Source organism: Balaenoptera ricei, chromosome 8 (genome assembly GCF_028023285.1).
Source record: "Balaenoptera ricei isolate mBalRic1 chromosome 8, mBalRic1.hap2, whole genome shotgun sequence".
Lineage (NCBI taxonomy): Eukaryota > Metazoa > Chordata > Mammalia > Artiodactyla > Balaenopteridae > Balaenoptera > Balaenoptera ricei.
The window spans coordinates 109,401,404-109,423,488 of NC_082646.1; the positions used below are offsets into that span (position 1 = coordinate 109,401,404).

A 22,085-nucleotide genomic window follows, 5' to 3' on the forward strand; every position below is an offset into this window, starting at 1 on the left:
GGGCCAGGCCGTGAGCCCGCGTGCCCTCCACCCTGAAGCACCGGCCTCCCCGCACCCTCCCTCGCAGCTGCACAGACGGAGGTGCCCAGCTGGCTTTGGTTTTTCCCCATGTTTTTCCAATTATGTAGAATGGGCTAAAAACAGCAGCAGCGGGGCCTTCTTTGGGAGTTGCCACCACCGTCCGAGGGATCCTCCTGCTGCCCGCAGGGGCTGGACCTCTGTGGGACCTGCCCTGTTGTTTTGACTTTTGTCCCTGTGTGTTCCTCGTGCCCGGAGGCTTCTGGGCCGTGCACCCCCCCTCCTCCGGGCCTGAGCAACCTGGGCGAGTGACCCGTGGGTCCGTGTCCAGGGCATGTGGCTTCACCGCCTGGGGGTGGCCAGGCTGTGCTGGGGCATCATTCTCTCCCGCCGCCCCGGCCTTCCCAGATGAGGCTGCCGTCGGGGCAGGGCGGGAGTTGGGGGCTTGGTGATTTACAGTCCGCCTGCCGCACCTTGCCAAGAAGGAGTTTTAACAGATGTTCTCGGGGACGGGAAACAAAAAGACGGCGGGGCTGTGGCCGGCAGAGGCAGCGGGAGGAACAGAGGCGTCCACTGTCGGGTCTGACGGGCAGACTGACAACTGGGCCCCTCACATCCATCCGTCTGTCCGGGAGGATTAGCCGAGGCTCAGGGCCGAGGAATAAGGGGTGCGTTTGTTCCCAGTCTGGCTGTCTTGTCACTTATCAGGGAAGTAGGTCGAAGGGAAAAGAAAAGAGGCCCTTGTGGCTGGGGCCGCCGCCGCCCGGGCTGTGATTGGCGTCGACTCTGCAAACAGAAGGCAGCTGCTGTTCTCAGCCATGGACCGTGAATTTTTAATAGCAAGAAAATCAGATTGCACAGTCCCAGGAAATTGTGTAACAAGCCCAAGCACTAACTTTTTTTTTTTTAAGAAATTGAGGTATAACTTGCAGACAATAAAGTGCACAGATTCTAAGTGTACATTTTGATGAGCTTTGACAGTTGTATACATCAGCATAACCACCACCCCACGACAGATACAGAACGTTTCCACCACCCAGAGAATTCCCTGGTGCCCTTGGCAGCTCCCCCCGCCCCATAACCACCACACACCCCCCCCCCCCCCCCCCCACCACAGAGGCAGCCGCTGTCCTGACTTCTATCACCGCGGATTAGTTTTGCCTGTTCCGGAACGTCATAGAAATGGAGCCACACAGCATGTGTTCTTTTGTGTCTGAGTCTGAAGACTAACTTTTAAACCTAATAAAAAAGGAGAGGGGAGCATGTCATATTCTTAGAAAGAGAAAAGTGTCATCGTGGGGCTGGGGCCCAAGGCAGACGGCGCCTCCTGGGTGTGGTCAGCTGTGCGGATGCCCGTGTCCATTGGCTGCAGAGTTAGACTGCGGTCACCCCCCTCCCCTACTAGCCCCGTCCCTCCTAGCCTGTCCGATGTGCCCCTTGCTTCTGTAGCTGGGCCCAGCTCCAACCTGGCCCTAGACTGACCCCGGAGCTCAGACGGCTCCCCTCAGCTTTGGAGACAAGTTCTGGGCTCTCAGGGTCCAGGCCCTGGTAGACCCCCCAGCCCCCAGGCTGCCCTTCCTGGCCATGTGCCCCTCGTGCCTTCTCTGGCTTTGGTGACAGCTGCAGATTCCCTGTCTGGGTACCACTAACTGCGCCCTTGTGCCTGGGACGACTCTCCAGTTCCATGTGCCCTGGGGGCGGTGACCAGAGGCCCCAGGTGTGCTGGGTTGACCCCTGGGGCTGCTGGCTTGCATTAGAGGGAGAACAGGAGGCTCTTTTTCACCCTCTGGCTTGTCTCCAGACCACCTTCTGAGCACCTGCCTTTCTGCCTTTGCCTGTGCTGTGCCCACGGCTTGCAGCACCTTCCCTTTGGCTCCTTCAGGCCTCCGTTCAGACACTGCCAGCCCCCCTGGGAGTTGTGTCAGGCTCTGTTCCCACCTCCACAAGGAGGGAGGGATGCTGGCTTCCCATGGGCATCGCCAGGCCCAGGAAGAGTGCTGGGAAGTCGGTTAGCTGCCTTCAAGAGCTTTTGCTGTGCAAGAGCTGAGGTTCTTTGGTCGTCTTGGGACCGGGAACGACTGGCGACTGTGCCAATAGGGGCCTCCCCATGTCCCTTCCCGGCCACCCCCAGGGACAGGCTTGGGTGGGAGTCGAGACATCCGAGTCTGTCCCGGATCCTGCAGCATGTGGCTGTGACCCCGATGAAGTGCAGGATTTTCGTGCCTCATCGACCCGGGGGTTATCGGACAAGATCGTGTCTCTGAAAGTGCCTTATAAACTGTCAAGTGCAGGGCACTTGAGTTGGGTTCAACCGTGTAAACCACTGATGCTTGACCACCTTCGAGCTAGAGAGGCGGCATTTTCATATGGCTCAGCCCACTCTGTGATTTTGGCCTCTACTGCTGGGCAGGGTGGGCAAGCCCAGTAATAACGTTTCTGTGCTCATTGGTGCCTCCTGGGGGCTGCGGGGGGAGGGTGGCGCTGTGTGAGGGAGGGTCTGTGGCTGGCCTGCTTCATACCCAAGGACAGTCAGAGCTCGCTCAAGGCCATGGAAGAAGGGACAGAGATGGGATCTGAACCAGGGCAGCCTGGCTCAGGGTCTGCCCCAGCCCCTGCCCTGCACCGCCTGGGCCCCGGGGGCATCCACATGTGGTGCACCAAGGTCGTCTGTGGGACACCTCTGGTCCGCCCTCCATGTGGACCAGAAAGGCCCCCTGTGTGGGCTTTTTAAAGAACTGAGCCACCTGCCTGAAAAGGTGGGACGCAGACTTCCTCATGCAAGTCACCAGCTGTCTGACAGCCCTCAGCCCGCACTCCTGCCTTTCAGGGGACCGGGCTGCCCACCTCTAATTTGCCCAGCCGACCACACTTTGTTCAAACGTGTCTCTCTCTCTCCCCGCCCCCCATGGGTACCTGGGTGTGTGTTCATTCAGTGCCGCTGGGAGGGGACATGCTCTGGGGCGGTGTCCTCGAGCTCTGGGGCTCACCCGCTTTGTCATGGGACCTCCCAGCCTCGCTGGGGGCCTTATCCACACCCGAGTCCTACCTGTGAGGAGACAGGCCAGCTTACTTGCTCAGGGTCGCTCAGTGAGGCAGTGGGGCTGGTCTCTGGGGGTCACAGGGCTGGCACTGACCTGGCCGCTGTCCGGCCGCCCCTGGACGCAGGGCAGGGGTGACGCCGTGCACACAGGCACAGCTCCAGGCTGGGGTGCCTGCCGGGCTGGTGGTTCCCAGGGCCTGCAGCCTCCCCGAGTGCTGGCCTGGAGGCCGGGGGTGGGCCGTGCGGAGGGGACAGCCACTTGGGCCTCGGGTTTCCAGCGGAGCCAGTGCCCGGCCTGGCCGCTTCCTCTGCGCCTTGTGACCCTGCGGCCGCTCGGCGCGGTTTCCTGGGCCTGGGTGCCAGCTCGTGGTCTCAGTGTTTGTCCAACCACTTACCCCAGGGGGGCAGTGGGGAAAATCAATTGCTAAGATACAAAAATAAGCCAGCCGCCTGCTGGCTGTGAAGCTGTTTATGGCCTTAGAAACTGCAGCGTGGAGGGCGGCCTATGCTGGGCCTGGCTCTGCCCGTGTGGCTCCGGGCCCGGGCCATGGTCGAGGTCGACTGTGCCTCCCATGGGCCAAGGAGACCCTAGAGCCGGGACCAGGGCTGAGGACGTGTGAGGGAGGCGGAGGGGCCGTTCTCCGCTTCCGTCTCCAGCAGGAAAAGACGTCGGCAGGAGGAGCCTTCTGGGGTTGGTGCGGCCTTGGGGGAACCTTGGGGCGTGAGCCTCCGTGTGGGGGGGCTAGTCCTTCCCGCGGGGGGCCGTGACCTTGGACCTGCAGTTGGTTCAACGGGGGATGGAGGTGATGTCCACCCTGCCCGCTGGGTGGGAGGGCGGGGAGGTCAAGGGCCCTGCCTCTTTCATCTGCGTTAATTTGGTCAGTCTATTGCCTGGGATGCACTGTTATTTTGCCCTTCCGTGAAAAATCCCTTTCCCCACGTTGGGGCTTGGAGGGGCTTAACCGTGAGGCCCTTTCAGGTAGGTTCCCACACTGGGCGACCGCCAGCTGTGTCCTCCTGGGCTGTTTGCGGGGGCTGTGGGTGCTTCTGCCCCATCCTTTCCTTCTCCTGTTGTTCTACCCACCCCTCAAACAGCTCAGAATCTGGAGGCTGAATATATCGCCCCCCGCCCCCCAACCCCGGCCTGTGGCAACTTAGTGGAGGGCTAGGGCGCTTCCCCCCCCTGGTGGCCTAGTGAGAAAGACCCGGTGGGTCCCCGGAGTCCAGACCCAACTCCCCACCTAGACTGTGCGATCCTCTAAGGACGAATGTGGGCACCCCTCTTTTAAAGCCTTGGTTTTTTTCTTGTTACAAAGTAACATTTGTGTTCACTGTAGGAAGGAAAACATCCCAAAAAATACTGGAGAAAATAAGAAACACCCATAATTTTGCCACCCAAAGATAGCCGCTGTTAAGGTTTCGAGGTGTTTCCTGTCCCTTCTCCACGCACACGTTGACAACTCTTTTCGCGTGATTTGTTCATATTGTACCTGCAGCATCACGACTGACTTTCCTGCTTATCCTGCTTATCATGTCACGAGCTTTTCCTGCCTCTGCCCTTCTCCGGAGTGTGCTGTTTGGGGGCGTCTGTAACGACTGACCTGGACCCCAGCCCCTTCATTTATGTAATGCTTTCCTTTTGTGGGATCTTTAGATCGTTTACAGGTTCTTTCCTTCGGGTGTGGGTTTCGCTGTTTTCACCAAGCCTCAGTGACCCTCTGTGACCGGGAATCCATGTGCATTTCTAGCTGCTGCTTTGGGCTGGCTTCTCAGAGGGGAAGTTGCCAGGTCAGAGGGTCCCTGAGCCACATTGCCATCCAGGAAACGTGTGCCCGGGACAGTCCCCTGGGAGGTGGGGGGGGACATGCTACCCGCCCACGGAGCGTTAACCCGTCTTCCGACCGAGCTGGTAGCCACTGGCCTCCTGCTTCTACTTGCAAGTTACCGAGAAGTTACCCATTCTTCATGTTTATTGGTTGTGTTTTTTTTCTTCTGTTAATTTGTGTTTATGGTCTTTGCCTGTTTATTGTCGGGGTCTGGGTAGTTTTCTTGTTGATTTATATGCCTTTTACCTTTCTTTAAAATACTTAACAGACTTTGTGTTTTAGAGTAGTTTTAGGTTTACAGGACAGTAGAGTGGAGAGAGCCCTGGCAGCCCCTCTATACCTGCTCTCCCTCCTGACGCGGTTTCCCTTATTATTAGAATTTATTTCTAATATTGTAAAAGTCACACATATTTCCCATGCAAGGGTTAACAAACCACCACCCATGGGCCAGATTGCTTGCTGCCTGTTTTGGGGCAGCCGCGGGCTAAGTTTCGTTTTTACGTTTTTACATGGTTGAAAGAACATCACAAGAAGAGTGTTTTGTGACCTGGGGAAATGAGAGGACCTTCAGATTTCAGTGTCCACGGAGGACATTTTCTTCGCACACCTTTGCTGACCCGTCCTCTGTGGCAGCTTTCAAGCTGCAGCGGTGGAGCCGAGGGATTGAGAGAGGTGGCCGTGGCCTTGCAGAGCCTGGAGCGTCTGCCACCTGGCCCTTGACAGAAAGCACACAGACCCCTGCTGGAGACTGGAAGGCCAGCCGGAGCGGTCCAGAGATAACACTGCGGGTGTTCACCTGGGTTTCCTGCTGGCCTCTGTTCCAGGTGGCTCTCTGTGTGTCTCGTGGCTGGGCTCCTGCTACAAGCACGAGCTGCCATTTGCACGAGGCTTCCTTGCAGACAGGGCTGGGCTCAGAGCTGCCCCGGCGTCCCGCGGGCAGAAGGTATTCAGGGAAGAGTCGTGGCCTGCGGGACCACTCAAACCCTCGGGGGGCACCCAGCCTCTGAACTCAGACCAGACCCCACGGGGAGGGGGCGGTCGATGGTCAGCCCCACTCCTGCCCACGGGGCTGCAGAGCGGCCCCTGCGCCCTCCGGCCTCCACGCTGCTGCCCACGCCAACCCTTCTGTCTGGAGTTCCTGCCCTTGAACCCATCCTTCCATGGGGACTGTCCCCTTACCCTCTGTTCCCCACTTGTTGGGAGCTGAATCGTGTGTGTGTGTCCCCGCCAAATACTCACAGTGAAATCCCCACCCCGGAGCCCGTGGATGTGACCTAACTTGGAAGTAGGGTCTTTGCAGTTGTAACCAAGTTAAGATGAGGTCATGCTGGATTAGGATGGGCCCTAAACCCAGTGACTGGTCATCTTATAAGAGGGAGATTTAGACACAGACACACAGGGGAGGAGGTCACGTAAAGGTGGAGGCAGCGATTGGAGGGATCCAGCCACAAACCAAGGAACATCAAGGATTGCTGGCAACCATCAGAAGCTGGAAGAGGCGAGGAAGGATCCTCCCAGGCGCCTTCCACGAGAGCGTGGCCCTGCCAGCACCTTGATTTTTGACTTCTGGCCTCCAGGACTGTGAGGGAATCAGTCTCTGCTGATCCGAGCCACCCGCTTTGTGGGGATGTTACAGCAGCCCTTCTCTGTGTCCCCTTGTTTGTGCGATCCCGGGCCTGGCCCAGGGACGGTGCCCCAGAATGGACGGTGGCTTGGTCTGAATGGTTGTTGGCAGGGAGGGAGGCCTTTGAGCTGGACCTGTCCGTGGCATTGGGCCCTCTGTCCAGTCTGCTTTTCTGTTTTGAGGCGAACATGCTGCCAGGAAGGCAGTGCCCTGGCCTGGCCTGTGCCCCGTGCCCTGCGCTTGGCTCCGAGGCACGGATGCCCCCCTCTTTCCTGCCTGCGTGCGGGGGGCGGGGCAGAGGTCAGGAACCTACCCAGAGGAGGCCCCAGGGACCTCTGCCCAGCCAGGAGGGAAGGTTTCACTTTCTCTGGCAGCTCTGTGGGGCAGGCTATTTGTTTAAACAAACCCAGAGGAAACCATTTGGCCAAACTGTTAGTTTCTAAACAGTTTACTTCCCTGGTGTTTAAACAAACTCCTGCCCAGGCTCTGTGTCTGGTCCCAGGGAGGGGGTTGGCCTCTCTTCTTCCGGGCCCGGCACAGCGCCCTGCGCCCACCCCAGGGGGCCCGACGCCAGGCTGCCGCTCACACCTCCCTACAAACAACCCTGGAGGTTGCCCTGATGAGCATCTGCCAACGAAGGGGCCCAGGCCAGTGGTCCTCTCTTCACAGCTGCCCCCGCTGGCCTGGTCCTGGATGGCGTGCCCCACGCCTCTGTGCTGGGCTCCGCCTCCTCAGACCTTCAGGCCGACGGGCCAGGCCGTGGCTCTTTCCTGGGGGTCCTGTTCTCTGCATTTTTGTCAGCAAAGCTCAAATAAAAACCTCAAAGGCTCTGCAGCCCAAGGGTATCGGAGACACCCCCCCCCACCCCCCGCCCCAGCCTTGGAGTCAATTAACACCTACAGATTTATCCCAGCGTTTAATTACTGCCTCAGCCACAGAGACTTAATTCTGATGAATGCTGATAATGGGGTTCCCTGATGGCGGGGTGTGCTTGAGGCTTTGTACTGACCTGGCTTACCAGAGGGCTGGCGCCAGGCACACTTCGCCCCTGGTGGCTCTGTGCCCACGGGGACAGGCTGCTGGAATCTGCTGCGTGGTCACAGCCACATGGATCCCAGAGGCTCTTGCAGCTGGAGGCCAGTCCCCTGCCACCAGTCTCAGCCAGCCCCCTTCACAGGTGCCCGTGACCCCAGCTTTCCTTCCCAGCACTGATTCGTTAATGGTCTTGCTCACTGAAGGTCTCTGCCCTGTGACCCCAGGAGCACCGTGGGGGCAATTCCCGCATCTTTTGTGTCCACTCAGAACCCCAGCACCTGGTCCGGGGCCTGGCCTGCTGCCCACAAAGAGACCGGTGGGGTGACCGAGCCTGCTGGGCCAGCGCGTCGATGTTGGGCTTCCTGCGTGTGCCAGCTCCGGGGATTGAAGTGTTCGTGGTACCTTGCTGCTGTGTGTCCTTGGGCGGGGAGCTTAACCTCTCTGTGCATCGGGTTCCTCCTCAGGAAAATGGGGCATGATCACACCTCAGAGATTGGTGTGAGGATTGTGCTATTTCAGGTGATTGTGTCTGGAGGATCATGGGAACGGGGACGGGTGAAACAGCCTGGAAATATGTTTGGCGACCAAGTGTCTGGTTCCATCGGGACCCAGCATTTTCTGGGGAGCTCCCCCCCCCCAGCCCCCATGGTGGCAGATTAAGGCAGAGCCCTCCGTAGAGTTTGGTTTATGGTCCCTTTGATGTCAGAGCTAAATGGGGACGCAGACGCCATCAGGTTGGGCTGATTCTTCACTATAAATGAGGCAACTAAGGCCCAGAGAGGGTTAGAGACCTGCCCAGCGTCACACAGCAGGGGCAGGGCCAGGAGGTTTCTGCCCTGAATTCTCCCTGCTTGTCCTAGGACGTTAGCACCTGTTCTGGGCATGGCCCTGTGCTGGGGGCTGCGGAGCGCAGAGGGGCATGTGCCAGAATCCCCGTGAGCCAGTAAGGGCGATGCGCAAGCAGAGGGGCAGGCGGCATGTATGTGTGATCAGTGATCAGTCCATCCACTTGGAGGGGAGGGAGGAACAGCTTCCTGGAGGAGGAGGAGGCCTGTGACCTGGCCCTTGTAAAACAGGTCTGATGTCACTAGAACATTTTGGGAATGGAGCCCAGCAGAAGACAATTGGTTGAAATGCAGAATTCCCCCTCCCTCCCTCCAGCACATACCAAACCAGAACTTGCATGGACACCTCTAACGAAATCTGAGTTTGGATCTGGGAGGTTTCCGACGTAGCCGGGCACCTTGGGCACCTCCCTTCCCCCCCCCCACCCCCCACCCCCCCCCCCCCCCCCCCCCCCCCCCGTCTGTCCCAGTTTCCCCAGCACTGGGCTCGTGAAGCCGTGCCGTCCGTGCGCGCCCTCTAGCGGGAGGATCGGGTTATGAGCTCTGGGCCTCAGAGCAGCAGAGTCCGGATGGGGTTCCTGCCCGTAATTGAAATGCAGGGCAGGGGGCCCCAGAACCCCTGAAAAACGCTGGGTTCCGAGGGCTCCACCCCTGTGACAAAAAGCCGGTCAGTTGTCGAGGGCTGTGGCTGGACCAGGCATGAGGAGACCAGGCAGTCGGCTGCAGAGCCCAGGCCTGGGGGCCTCGGCGTGAGGGAGATGCTGGGCTGCTTCCATCCCTGTCCCCATCCCTCACAGCTGTGTAACTTCAGGTGGGTCCTTCCCCATTCTGGGCCTTGCATCAAACCAGGCAAATGGCCCCAGAGTGCCAGAGGTGTCTCTGAGCCTAATCTTCCTGCTTCAAGGAAGCAGGAGCCTCAAGACCTAGAAAGGTCTAGAAAGGTCCAGAATAAATGCGTGGGCTGTGACCCAGCTGTGGGGGAGGGGCCACATCCTGACCCCAGCGGCCTCTGGAGGTGTCCGAGTCAGGGCTGGCCAGCACCCCTGGGGTCCCTGAGTCCATGTGAGGCTCCAGGTAGTAGCACCTGAGGCTACTTCTGCTGGAAGTTCTGATGAGTCCAGGGAGGATCCAGGACAGAGTCAGATGTGTTTTGTTTAGGGCACGTTATGCTCAGAGACCGAGATTGTCTTTGCCAATAATTTATCTAACACAGGTTCGCTGTGGGAATTATGATGTATAATATTAATAATAATAGTTCACAAGCCAATACCCTATGGGATAATGTCTCTTAATAAGTCAATAAAGAAATAACGTACTCCAAACCAATTACATCGTTGTTCCAGGCAAAGGGAAAGCGAAGGATGTCAAGTCCAAATGTAGTTGAGGTGTACCTTTCTACACGTTGGTTCTCCGTAGTCAGTCCGTCCAACTAAAAGCTGGATGTTGGTTGCCGGCTCAGGTCCCTTGCTGCCGGGGCATGTAGCTAGCAGGTGACACACTGGTGACGGCGGGCCAGGTGGGCTGCTCTGAAGGTCGTCACTCCAGGGGCCCTTCCGTGGCTGTACCACTGCCTACGAGGAGGCGCCTCACCAGGGCAGGAACAGCTGTCCCCTCTCTTCCTGAGACCGCTGCACGCTCTCACAGCACTGCCGACCAGGAGTGGCCTGTCCACGGCAGGAGCTCAGCCAGGGGTCGCCTTGCCCAGTCCTCACAGACTCTCGGTATTTAAAGCCTCAATGTCCATTGCATCATTGTCCTTCTCGAGAAGCCCCAGTGGAGCCCGTCGCCAGCTGAGTGTATCGACAAGGACAGATGTCGATAACGTCATGCTGGCACAGCTTCCTCCACGTAAACAGATTCACCTTTAGATCAAAACAACTTCATTTAAGTCGTAAACAAGCGGATTGGATATCACAACAGACCAATACACAACAGTACACAATACTGCTGGGGTGACAAAGGGGGAGATGGGACGCCTGCCCCCAGGGCGCTCACCCCTATGGGTGAGACGGCCACCTGGGAACGATGGACCTGTGATGATGTGTATGCTCACGGGACGTGTATGGTCATGAAGCTGCCTTGCCAGATGGGCGTGGGGAGGCAGGGTGGGCTTCAGGGAAGAGGTGGCATTTGAGTCCAGTTGGGGCTTTGAGGAGTATGGTGGGCGAGCGGGGCCTGGAGCCCAGGGCCCAGGTGGGACTGGTGGTTGGGGCTGGTTTGTGGCCAGGAGAGGGGCTTGCAGGGGAGAAGGGGGCTGAGCGTGAGGCAGCTCTTACACGGTGGTTGAAGCCGGACGGCTGTGTGGCTCTTGGCTGGCTGCTTAACCTCTCTGTGCCTCCATTGCCTCATCTGTAAGATGATGATACAAATAGCGCCTGCCTCACGGATCTCTCCTGAGGATGAACTACTGGCTGTGTAGGAAGATCTCGGCGAACGTTACCTAACATTACCTGTCCTTGCGAGGAAGCCCCGGGGACCTGGCTGAGCCCCTCTCCTGCCACGCCCACTGCAGGCCCCGTCTCCTCTCCTGCCGCTGGCCTCTGATCCCACTGCTCGTGTGTCCACAGGGGCCGAGGAGGTGCTGCTCCTGGCCCGGCGGACGGACCTGCGGAGGATCTCGCTGGACATGCCGGACTTCACAGACATCGTGCTGCAGGTGGACGACATCCGGCATGCCATCGCCATCGACTACGACCCGCTGGAGGGCTACGTGTACTGGACGGACGACGAGGTGCGTGCCATCCGCAGGGCGTACCTGGACGGGTCGGGGGCACAGACACTGGTCAACACCGAGATCAACGACCCCGACGGCATTGCAGTCGACTGGGTGGCCCGCAACCTCTATTGGACGGACACGGGCACCGACCGCATCGAGGTGACGCGCCTCAACGGCACCTCCCGCAAGATCCTGGTGTCCGAGGACCTGGACGAGCCCCGCGCCATCGTGCTGCACCCCGTGATGGGGTAAGGCTGGGGGTGGGCGCTGGGAGCCAGGCTGAGGGGGGCCGGTGGTCCTGGAGCTTTCTTCCCACATCAGGATGAAGCAGATGGCTGGGCCCTGCTCCCAGAGTCCTGGTTCAGGAGAACTTGCCTTTTTAACAAGCTCCCAGGTGATGGGCTGATCTGGGGACCAGACTTTGAGAAGCTCTGACACAGAACTTGGTTACATTTATAGAAAACCCTGGAGACCTTGGGTAAGTCATTTTTTCCTCTGGGCTTCAATCTCCTCACCTGTAAAATGGAGCCCTCCACTGGGGTGATTTCTGGTTTAATAATGGTAACAAGAGTGGTGGCCACTGCAACAGTTACTACACATGTGCCAGATTTCTGCCAGGCACGTTCCACGTAGCAAGCGCATTTTTCTCCTCCTCTCACCCCGTGGGGTAGGTACAGTTGTACGGAGGAGGAAGCTGAAGCCCAGAGAGGTTAAGTGACTTGCCCAAGGTCACACAGCTGGGAGGTGGGGATTGGACCTAGCAGTCTGGTTCCAACTTTGCAATTTAGGATTCTGTGAATCTGGTCAATCAGTGTAGGAGCCTTTCTGAGACCCTCAGCTGCTCAGAGGGTAGCAGCTGAATGCCTTCCTGGGACCTCATGACCAAGAACACGAAACTGGCAGACCCTAAGAGGGGAGGAGTGCTGGGACCTCTTGGGGGCTGGGGCTGCAGGGGAAGCCCCCCGCCCTCAGTGCGTGATGTGGGCCCGCATCCTGGGGATGGCCTGGAGGGGCTGGGAGGGCAACCCTGGAAGGCAGCTGGTCCCGGGAAGGTCCCTGGGGGGAGTAACTGAGCTGCATTGACTGTAACCCTGGTAACCAGAGTGCCCACGAGGCATCAGGTGCTTCTCCCATTGCCCCAGGGCTGAGGCTCAGTGTGAGGCGACCCCGAAAGGTGCCTGCTGTATGGGGGGCGCAGGGGTTGCAGCCCCTCTGCCCAGGGAGCCTGTACTCTGGTTCCCGCCCCGGGGCTTTCAGACGTGCTCTTGCTGTGGAGCTGCCTTTGTCTATAGAAGCCCAGCGGCACAGCCCTCGGGGGCAGGTCACGGGGCTGTGGCTGGACGGGCCCAGGGCTCGAGCAGCACCATGCAACCTGGGGGGGAGTGGACAGACAGACGCTGCTCTGTGTGGCTGTCAGGGGCAGGGCCGTCCCCCTGGGAGGTGGGGTGGGGGTGAGAAGCGGGTCCCCGGGGGTCTGAGGGCCAGGGAGGCAGGAGCTCGTGGCCAGCTCCAGTGTCGGGATGCGGGCTCTGGGTTCGGGAGATGGGGACCTGCGCCCACTCTGCCACCGATGGACTCTGTCAAGTCACCCCCCTCTGTGGGCATCACCTGTGAAATGAGGGGTGGGGTCCCCCCCAGCCCCGAGTGTGAGGACCTCAGGAAACGGGGTCGGGTCAAGTATAAGATCACAGGGTTCAGGGGCGGGAGAGGAGAGGCCGCCAGCCCACAAGGGCACTGTGCTCAGGGCCCAGCTCTGGCCGCTTTCTCTGGGCTGAACCCCCCACCCCAGAGGGCCCCCAGCACCCCACGGGATCTCGCTTTGCTTCTCGGGGCTGCAGAGAGCGTGTTGCCTGCTTTGCTTTGCACGTGGGAGCCCTTCAGCTACTTGAAGGAGGTTCCACTCTGCCTCTTCCTCCCCCTGGGCTCTCAGCCCCTCCCTCCCCTGGGTCCCTTGGCAGGGCGTCTGCTGTTTTGAGTCCTAGGGCCCCGTGTAGTTAAGCCCCCACCGTCCCCGTGGAGCCCCTGGTCCTGCACATGGGCTCGGGCGTGGTGGGTGGGTGCTGTTCTCAGTCCTAGGGGTGCAGCCTGGATGGGACAGATGGGCAATGTCACGGACATGTACTTCTTCTCCAGCCTCATGTACTGGACAGACTGGGGGGAGAACCCCAAAATCGAGTGCGCCAACCTGGACGGACAGGAGCGGCACGTCCTGGTCAACACCTCCCTGGGCTGGCCCAATGGCTTGGCTCTGGACCTGCAGGAGGGGAAGCTGTACTGGGGAGACGCCAAGACGGACAAAATCGAGGTGAGTCATCCTCGTCGGTGCACGGAGCTGTTCAGCGCAGGTGGGGACGCAGCACAGCAGCCGTCGAGCCCTGAGCTTTACGCAGAGGCCGGCCTGGCCGCCCCTGCAGCCCGTCGTACGTCTCAGGTGGGCAGCAGACGGATGTCTGTGCTATGCTATTTGGCCAAATAGAATCCTTGAAGAAATAACTTACTATGATGTGTTTCTGACATACGGAAGGTATGTAGCTGAGTTAACAGCACCATAGGGTATATGTGGTTATGTAAGATGTTATCACCGGGGACTTCCCTGGCGGTCCAGTGGTTAAGACTCCGCCCTTCCACTGCAGGGGGCACAGGTTCAGTCCCTGGTCAGGGAACTAAGATTCTGCATGCTGTGCGGTATGGCCAAAAAAAAAAAAAAAAGTTATCAAGGGGGAAACCGGGACAGGGTACACAGGAACCCTCTGAACTCCGTGTGCAACTTCCTGTTTCAAAATACAAAGTCATAATAAAAGAAAGAAATAACACATACCCACCACCCAGCCTAAGATGTAAAACATAATCAATGTAGCTGATGGCAGAGGGGACCACTCTCCTAAATTTGACGATTCATTCCCAAGCATTAAAAGACATTTACTATGTGGATGTCACCCTGAACAGCACGTAGTCTTGTTCTGTGTGATTTTACATGATTAAAGTGGTGTTCTGTAGGCGTTCCTTAACATCTTGCTTTTTGCTCAGGGGTGCGTTGTTTGCGGTGCTCTTGACAATACGGTAGTTAAATTGGTCCCTGACGTTGGTGCCTCTCCTCGGCATGGACGCCTCCCTCGCTTCCGGTAGCTTCTGGATGATCCTCGTCAGCTCTGGTCACATCACTGCTCGTTGATATCACCACCTGGGGGTCACCTTCGCTCTTCTCACGGCTCCATGGGGAGACCCCCACCAGGCAGCTTGCAGGGGGAAGGCGGGAGTGAGATTATGACCGTGCGTCTGTGTTGCGGGTTGCCAAGCCGCGCTTCTGAGCAGGAACGCTAAGGGGACTCAGGGCTGGGCAGATCCCTCTCCCACGCAAACCCAAGGAGCTGCAGTTGGCACCATTTCCTGTTGGAGTTCCCTATAAACTGTCACTTTTGAAAGGATCTTGTTTGAAGACCCTTGTCTCTCTAGCCTCTGAGCCTGAAGGCGAGACCCTTGTTTCCTGCGGCGTGGCCACGCCCACCGTCTCCGTAGCCACGCCCACCCCGGGAGTGGGTTGGGGATGCGTGTGTCCAGCTGACACTGCCGGACCTGCTACAGGCATCGCTCCGTTTACTCCCACAGCAGTGGGTTGGTTGGGGTGTTTTTTTTTGGTAAAATAAACATAAAATTGACCATTTTAACCATTTTAAAGTGTACAACTCAGTGGCATCTAGTACATTTGCATTGGTGTCCAACCATCACCACTCTCTAGTTCTGGAACGTTTTCATCACCCAAAACCCCATACCTGTTAAGCGGTTGGCCCCCAGTCTCCCCTCCTCACCCCTCTGCCCTGGCAACCACTAATCTCCTGTCTGTCTCTATGGCTTTGCCTGTTCTGGACATTTCATGTGAGTAGAATCATATGATCAGTGGTCTTTTGTGTGTGGCTTCACACAGCAGAATGTTTGCAGGGTTCATCCATGTGGTAGCATGTGTCAGTACTTCATTCCTTCTTATGGCCAAATAATATTCCATTGTATGGGGAGACCACATTTTGTTCATCTATTCATCTGTTGGTGGACATGTGGGTTGTTTCCACCTTTTGGGGATTGTGAATACTGTTACGAGCATTTGTGTACAAGTTTTTATTTGAACATCTGTTTCTAATTCTTTGGGGCACATACCTAGGAGTGGAATTGCTCGGGCATATACTAGGTTTATCTTTAACTTAGCGAGGAACTGTCAGGCTGTCTTCCACAGTCTGCACCATTTTACATTCTCACTAGCAGTGTGCGAGTGTTCTGATGTCAACATATCCTCACTGATACTTGTAAAATTTTCCTGTTATTATGGCCATCCCCACGGGTGTGCTGTGGTGTCTGGTGGTTTTGATTTGCATTTCCCTGATGACGAGTGATGTTGAGCATCCTTCCATGTGCCTGTCCCACAATAGTATTTTGAGGTATGTGGCATCGTCCCCGTGTGTGGATGAGGCACTGAGGCCCAGGGGGCAGTAACCTGCTCAGGGTCATGCAGCAAGTAGGTGCTTTTTGATTTTCTGCTTTCAGAGTCAATCCACAGACAGACCCCGAAGCATTAGGCTACTGTACGCAATATAAACGTTATCTGCCGTGGTTATGGACAGTAGGATGGACCGAAGTTAGGAGCGGACAGGTGGGGAAGGGAGGAGCAGGTTAGAGCTTCAAGGGTAACCAGCAGAGGCCCTAAAATGCTGACATCATGGTAGCAGGAGGATGGGGGAGGGGCGTGGCATAAGTGACAAAGTTATGGCCGGCAGAGTACGCGGTGGCTGATACGGACAAACCGGGAACATGCGCCACAAGCGTTATCACCTGTTGAGTTGGAGCTAATCACCAGGAGACCCCAAAAGAGAGACAGAAGAATTGGAAGTGTTTGGGATTCTTTAATCCAACAAACTTGGGAAACATGTGGTGACTTTCCTGCCTCCTCACTTCTCTCTTTGGAGCCTTTAATACACTTTAATAAGCAGACCTCCCACGGGGGACTAAACTGCATAAGTGTTCTCAAACTACACGATCTACGGTCCCCTTTCTTTCCCTGCTGTGGCTCTGGTGGCACACACTTTGGGAACGCTGACCTAGGCCGCCTGCCCACACGTCCAGAGCTGACCCCAGCTTCGGGGTTAGTGCTGGACTCACCCTCCGCCCCTGCCCCAGGGAAGCCACTGACATGGACGGACATAGAGGTGGTTCTCCGTGTGAACTCCAAGGGTGGGAAGCGCCCCGATGAATCGTAGGCGCGTTCAGGTCATGGCAGCTTCTTGGAGTCGAGCCCGGAGCCCAGGGCAGACCCTTCTGGCATTTTTTTCAGTGATGAAATACCCCAGGGTGAGCTTCTTGGAGGTGGCCTGAGCAAGCCTGGGGACTTGCCCATGTGTTCCTGCTGTGGACACCCTCCCCCCACTCTCGGGCCTCAGGGTTTGCTGCTGAACACCCAGTGGGCGTCAGCTCTGCTCCAGGTGCTGGGTCACCTTGGTAAATACGCCCAACAGATGCTCCTCTGGTACACGTTACGTGAACCTTGGGATCACGCCACCAGCCCAGGTGCAGAAGCCCCTGCTGGGGTCACGGTGGATTCCGAGGGCTTCGGGGGGAACAGCCGAGAGCGAGGGGCCGTGTCTCCTTTCCTGAGGACGCAGTCGGACTCCAGGCAGGGGGGACGGTCAGGGGAGGGCTCTTCCAGGTCAGCACAGCGACGGGACACGCTTCCAGCAGTGGTCACGTCTCTAAGACGTTATGCCCGACACAGATACTAAGGAGCCTGGGCGTGTTTCTTGGGCATATCTTGCCGGGTTGCCTTGGACGGGAGAAGGGATTCCGTTCCGCGTGGTCGTGCGCGTGGCCTGGCTCCGAGCGCAGGCGCCGGCAGAAAGGAGCTCCACGCGGTGTCGACCGGCTTCCCTTTGAAGAGCCATCAGTCAGGTTCCCGCTCCGCCCGCCCGTCCCGAAAAGGACTTCCCAGGGCAGCTGTGGCTGATCCCCCGACGAGCTGGGAGGAGAACAAAGGTCTGGAGGCCGAGTCCACAAAGTGGGGATTCCTCTGGACGGTGGTCCTGGCACATAGATGGATTTGTGGAACGGAGTCGAGACTGCGGGCAGGGCCGCGCCGCCCTCCAGCTGGGCCTCCTGCCGCCTTGCCTGGGACGGCATCCTGGACAGCGGGTTCAGGCCAGCCTCGGGTCGGCAGCCCCTCGGGGGATTAGCGCGGGGTGGCTCCCCGTCTGGGGGGTGGGGGTGGGCTCGGGGCTGGCTCACTCTGGGAGGCAGCCCTGAGGTCCCCTCCCCATCCTCAGGGACCAGGGATGGACCCCAGGGCAGTCCTGACATGCGCAGGTTGGAGCCGTGTGGGGTGGACATGGGTGCAGCCCCCGCCTCTTTCCGCATCCCCACAGCTGCCTCTGCTCCCTGCTTTCCCACCCTCTTGGGCTGGGGGTTCCCTGGGACGCCTCCTTAACCCACTTCCTGAGTCTAGAGCCCTTGGGGTTGGAGGTTCCTGCCCACAGGTGCTCAGCCTTTCCCGTGGCTCCAGCCGCATCCTCAGGACCCGGCCTCTCACCCTTTGCTTGCATGTTTCCCCCTCCCCTTCCCTGCCCAGCTAGGCTCCCAACCCAAGAGCCGGTCCTCTCCTCCTCCGACCTGCCACAGCTCTTCGGCCTTGTGCCATAAGATTCAACTTTACTGGTAAAAGTAACTCGGACTCACTGTCTCCCTCTTCTGTCTCTAACTGATGGCCCCTCGGGCCCTGCACTTCCCTCCTCTCCCTCTGACCATGCTTCTTGGCAGGTGCCGGGCCCGTGACAGCCCAGCGTGGGTCCTCTCCCAAGCAGATTCTTCCATCCAGAGCTCTTTCCCGAGCCCACGTGCCCAGCTGCCCCCAGCCCTCTCCCTCGGAAGCCTGAGTCGCCTCCCGCCACATGCCGTGGTCTCACGTATGGGGGCAGCTCACCTCCTCCACTCACTTGGCCACACGGTGTAGGGTCTTCCTTTCCGAAACAGCAACATCCTGGTTCCTCCCTGGAGGCTGCCTCTCCCAGCCAGAAGCTGTAAGGCCTTCCAGATCTGTCTAGGGCTTGTGCTCTCACTTAGCTATGGAATCATCATTATCACCATCTTTTCACTTGTTCGTGAGCGGCCATGTCTCCCAAAGCAGGTGGGAGCTCTCTGAGCTTGAATTGGGGTCTCTGTGCTGATCCCCTGGCAGGGAGTCAGGACACACCGGGTCTGCATCAGAAGCGACCTCTCCCTCTTAGTCCTTCCCCCACTCTGTCTGTCCCCCGCTTCCCCTCACCGGCCCGTCCCTACATCCTCCTTTCCCACAGCTGCCTGTCGGATCATCCCTGAGCGGACCTCCTGTCCTGTCATAGCTCGCGCTGCCTCTTTCCCCCAACCCCCTCCGCGCCCCTGGGCGAGCATCTGTTCATCCTGCAGCATTCACTGAATGTCACCTCGTGCTGGAAAAGCAACACAGGACAGACCCATGCCCTGGTGGGGTCAGTGTTCTAGAAGGGGAGATGTAGACAGCAGTGACCGGGACAACCACAGCCCGTCGGAGGTGGTCAGCGTTCTCGAGGGATGCCGAGCAGAGAGGATGAGGGCCCGGGGGGCAGGGGGTGCGGGTCGTTCAAGCTCCCCGACAGCACCCTGGCTGCTTCTCCAGCCACCTTGGTCCTGAAGCCCTGCCCTCTCCTCCCACTGACTTGTGTATATCCTGTCCATTTCCTTCTGTTTCTAGAGTAGAGGGAGGAATGGTGCCCATTATTAATCCTGAAATAGGCAAAGCGTTTAAACACCCTTGCGCTCACACGGTGATCAGGCAGGTCCCTGGATGGCGGTTTTAGCCATTACTGAGTAAGAGCAAGGTCGGGCCTTGCCCTCTGTGGACTTGAGCTGTCTTTCTAAAGCTTCCTGCCCAGCTGTTTCCCCGACCCGAGGATGGAAGAAGCAGAAGTTTCGCAGGTCGACCCATAGTCCGGGCTGTTTGGCCCGTCTCTGGGGCAGGAAGTGTCTCCTGTGTGTGGCTTGCCTTGTACTCGCTGGAGGCCCCGGGTGTCACCTGGGCCCTCTGCAGCCCCCCGATGTCTTACTCGGCCAGGACCATGGGGAGCTTGTGTTCCTTGCAGCTGACATCTGCTGGTGGCCGTGTGCTGTCAGGGTAGGCATTCGTGGGGAGTACCCGGTGGGGAGGGACACACCCGGTGGAGCAGGCGGGCCAAGGATGAATCACAGCCTGAGAAGTTAAAAATACATCCGTCCCCCTGTTCCTGACATTTCCTGAGTCGATGGAGGTGACTTCCAGCACGAACAGAATAAACACTCATTACAGGAGTGACAGATTGGCTGTGTGTCCGGGTCCATGAGCCCTGGGGAAGAAGGGTGCAGGGCTTCCGGGCAACGGGGCCACAAGCTGTGCGGGTGTGTAAGATCTTTTTCGTTACGTGAAACAAAATAACCAGAGCAGTTTTTTTTTTTTTTTTTTTTTTTAAAGAGGCAATTTTTTTAAAAAAATACAATTTAATTCTATTTTAATTGATAGGAAATCACCTCCAAGTTTATGTAAATCTTTCAAATTCCTAGTACATTTTTATTTATTTATTTTTGGCTGTGTTGGGTCTTCGTTTCTGTGCAAGGGCTTTCTCCATTTGTGGCAAGCGGGGCCACTCTTCATCGCGGTGCGCGGGCCTCTCACTATCACGGCCTCTCTTGTTGCGGAGCACAGGCTCCAGACGCGCAGGCTCAGTAGTTGTGGCTCACGGGCCCAGCTGCTCCGCGGCATGTGGGATCTTCCCAGACCAGGGCTCGAACCCGTGTCCCCTGCATTGGCAGGCAGATTCTCAACCACTGCGCCACCAGGGAAGCCCACCAGAGCAGTTTTAATTTGGGGCTTTGTGTCTGAGTATAATTGTTCCATCAGAGAGCAGAACTCTTTTTTTTCTTTAAACATGTGCTTTCAAAGGGTTGGTCTTGGGCTCGCACCTCTTTGCATGGCCAAGTCATTGGAAACAGAGGATTCAGTGTAAGGAAACTGCACCTCAGGTGACTTTTTGGGGTCTACTGTTTTGTGGGTGGCCGTGCAGACCCCATAGCTGTGGGTTCTGCCTCCTGGAGTACAGCTGAGGGTGGGCTTCTCTGGGGTCTGCCCACCCTTCTGCGTGTCACGCAGCTGTTGATCTGCGGGTCGTGTAACGAGCTGCCCAGGGGATGGGTGTGTGCTCTGCTCGCCCTGCCTCTCCCCCGCTCCAGACCTGGGCTTGGTGTGTGGAGCCAGCCGAGCACAGGAGGGCGGAGGCCGAAAGGTCGGCGAGCAAGGCTGGCTGACACTCGGGCGCCTTCGGCATCTGGCTTGACCGTTTTGACATAACTTCCTGGAGGCATCTGGTTTCCTCTCCTGAAAATCAAGGGCAGGAGAACTTCTTGAGCAGCGGTTGAAACCTATGGACCGGAGGCCAGAATGACTATTTTTGTGCCACTTTCAAACGCACGGTGGTTTTTACACTTTTTTTTTTTTTTTTTGCGGAACTGCACAGCATGTGGGATCTTAGTTCCCTGACCAGGGACTGAACCCAGGCCCTCGGCAGTGAAAGCGTGGAGTCCACAGTTCCTACTTGTCTGCTCCAGGATTTGGGAAAGGCCTGGTCCTGCAGAGTTACTTTTACAGATGTGTTGGATTTGGTCAAGGTGTGTTGAAAGCTGCTGTAAAAAGGCTGCTTTGGGATCATTTATTTTCTCAACTGTTAAGAGTCTTGATGTCCTTCCAAGCTGGAGGGCCTGAGAGGTGTTTCATGGGGTCTGTAATCGTTCAAAGTGGGATGGGGTGAGGGGGGGGCTTCCGAGGCAGAGGGAGGCCCTGCCAGCCCAGAGCCAAGGTTCTGTCCTTGCGGTGGGTGCCGCCAGCCCGGCCCCGGGGGAGCAGCTCACGGCCTCCTCACTTTGTTCTGGGCGACCAGAGGGTGGGGCGGGGGGTGGGGGTGGGAGACAGAGGTGGGGGGAGGGATTGCTGCCGGCAGCGGCTGTCTCCCCGCTCCCCCGTCTGGCCCCGTGTCCTCTGCGGGCTCACTTTCGTCCCTCCTAAGCTGGGGAACATGTACTTCCTCCCCTCAGTCAATAGAACATGCACTTATTTATGTCTGGAATTGAGTTGTTAAAGGAAATAAAGAAAATATGAACATAGAGAAGGATGAGAAAAATCTCTTCAAGAGATGCTGTTGACATTTTGGTATATAAAAGGTGGGGTCTTTATCTTCCAGATGTGGGTGTTTTCTTCGTAGCGATCATGTCCTACATCTGCCATTCTGCCCGCCCCCGCCCCCACCCCCGGTGCCCAGCCCTGGTTATTCTGTGTCAAGGAAGGAGCAGGGGTTTGAGCCCTGCCTCTTATGGGCTGTGTGTTCTTAGAGACGCTCTTTCTCTTGCTGTGCACCTCCTCGGCGGTAATCCCAGGTGAGACCCCTCCCCAGGTCTGAGTTCTGTGCAAAGCGTGTGTTCATCGCCTTTATGTGCCTTCCTCTTGTGGGGCCGAAGCCGGAGCCAGCACCCTGGACCAGTTTGGAGCATGAATCCATCACCTGCCCTCTATGGCTAACCAGTGGGCCAGGTGTGGTGCCCAGAGCTCCGCACAGAGATCCTACAGCCCAAGGTCTACACTCCAGCTCACGGTACAGGACGTGGTCCCATCCGGTGTTCTCATCTGGGCTGCTCATTGGAGCCACCTGTGGGGAGCTGCTTTCAGGACTCATACCTGGCCTTCCAGTTTTGGTGTAATTGCCCCAGGTTGGGGCCCAGCCACTCACTGTTCTTTGGTTAAGTTCCCAGGGTGACTTTATTTATTTTTTAATATTTATTTATTTATTTGGCTGCACTGGGTCTTAGTTGCAACACGTGGAATCTTCGTGGCGGCATGCGGGATCTTTAGTTGTGGCTTGCGGGCTCTTAGTTGAGGCATGTGGGATCTAGTTCCCTGACCAGGGATCAAACACCC

General features: G+C 57.6%; 1 protein-coding gene across 2 annotated transcripts in view; it reads left to right on the forward strand.

Annotated features, from left to right (window-relative positions):
* The window catches only part of LRP5 (LDL receptor related protein 5), a 110,093-nt gene that overhangs the window by 46,888 nt on the left and 41,120 nt on the right, over positions 1–22,085 (forward strand). For both annotated transcript variants that reach the window (XM_059932210.1, XM_059932211.1), the window contains exons 6-7: positions 10,956–11,352; positions 13,238–13,409. In XM_059932210.1, coding sequence (XP_059788193.1) covers positions 10,956–11,352; positions 13,238–13,409 — 569 coding nt within the window. The remainder of the gene's footprint in view (positions 1–10,955; positions 11,353–13,237; positions 13,410–22,085) is intronic.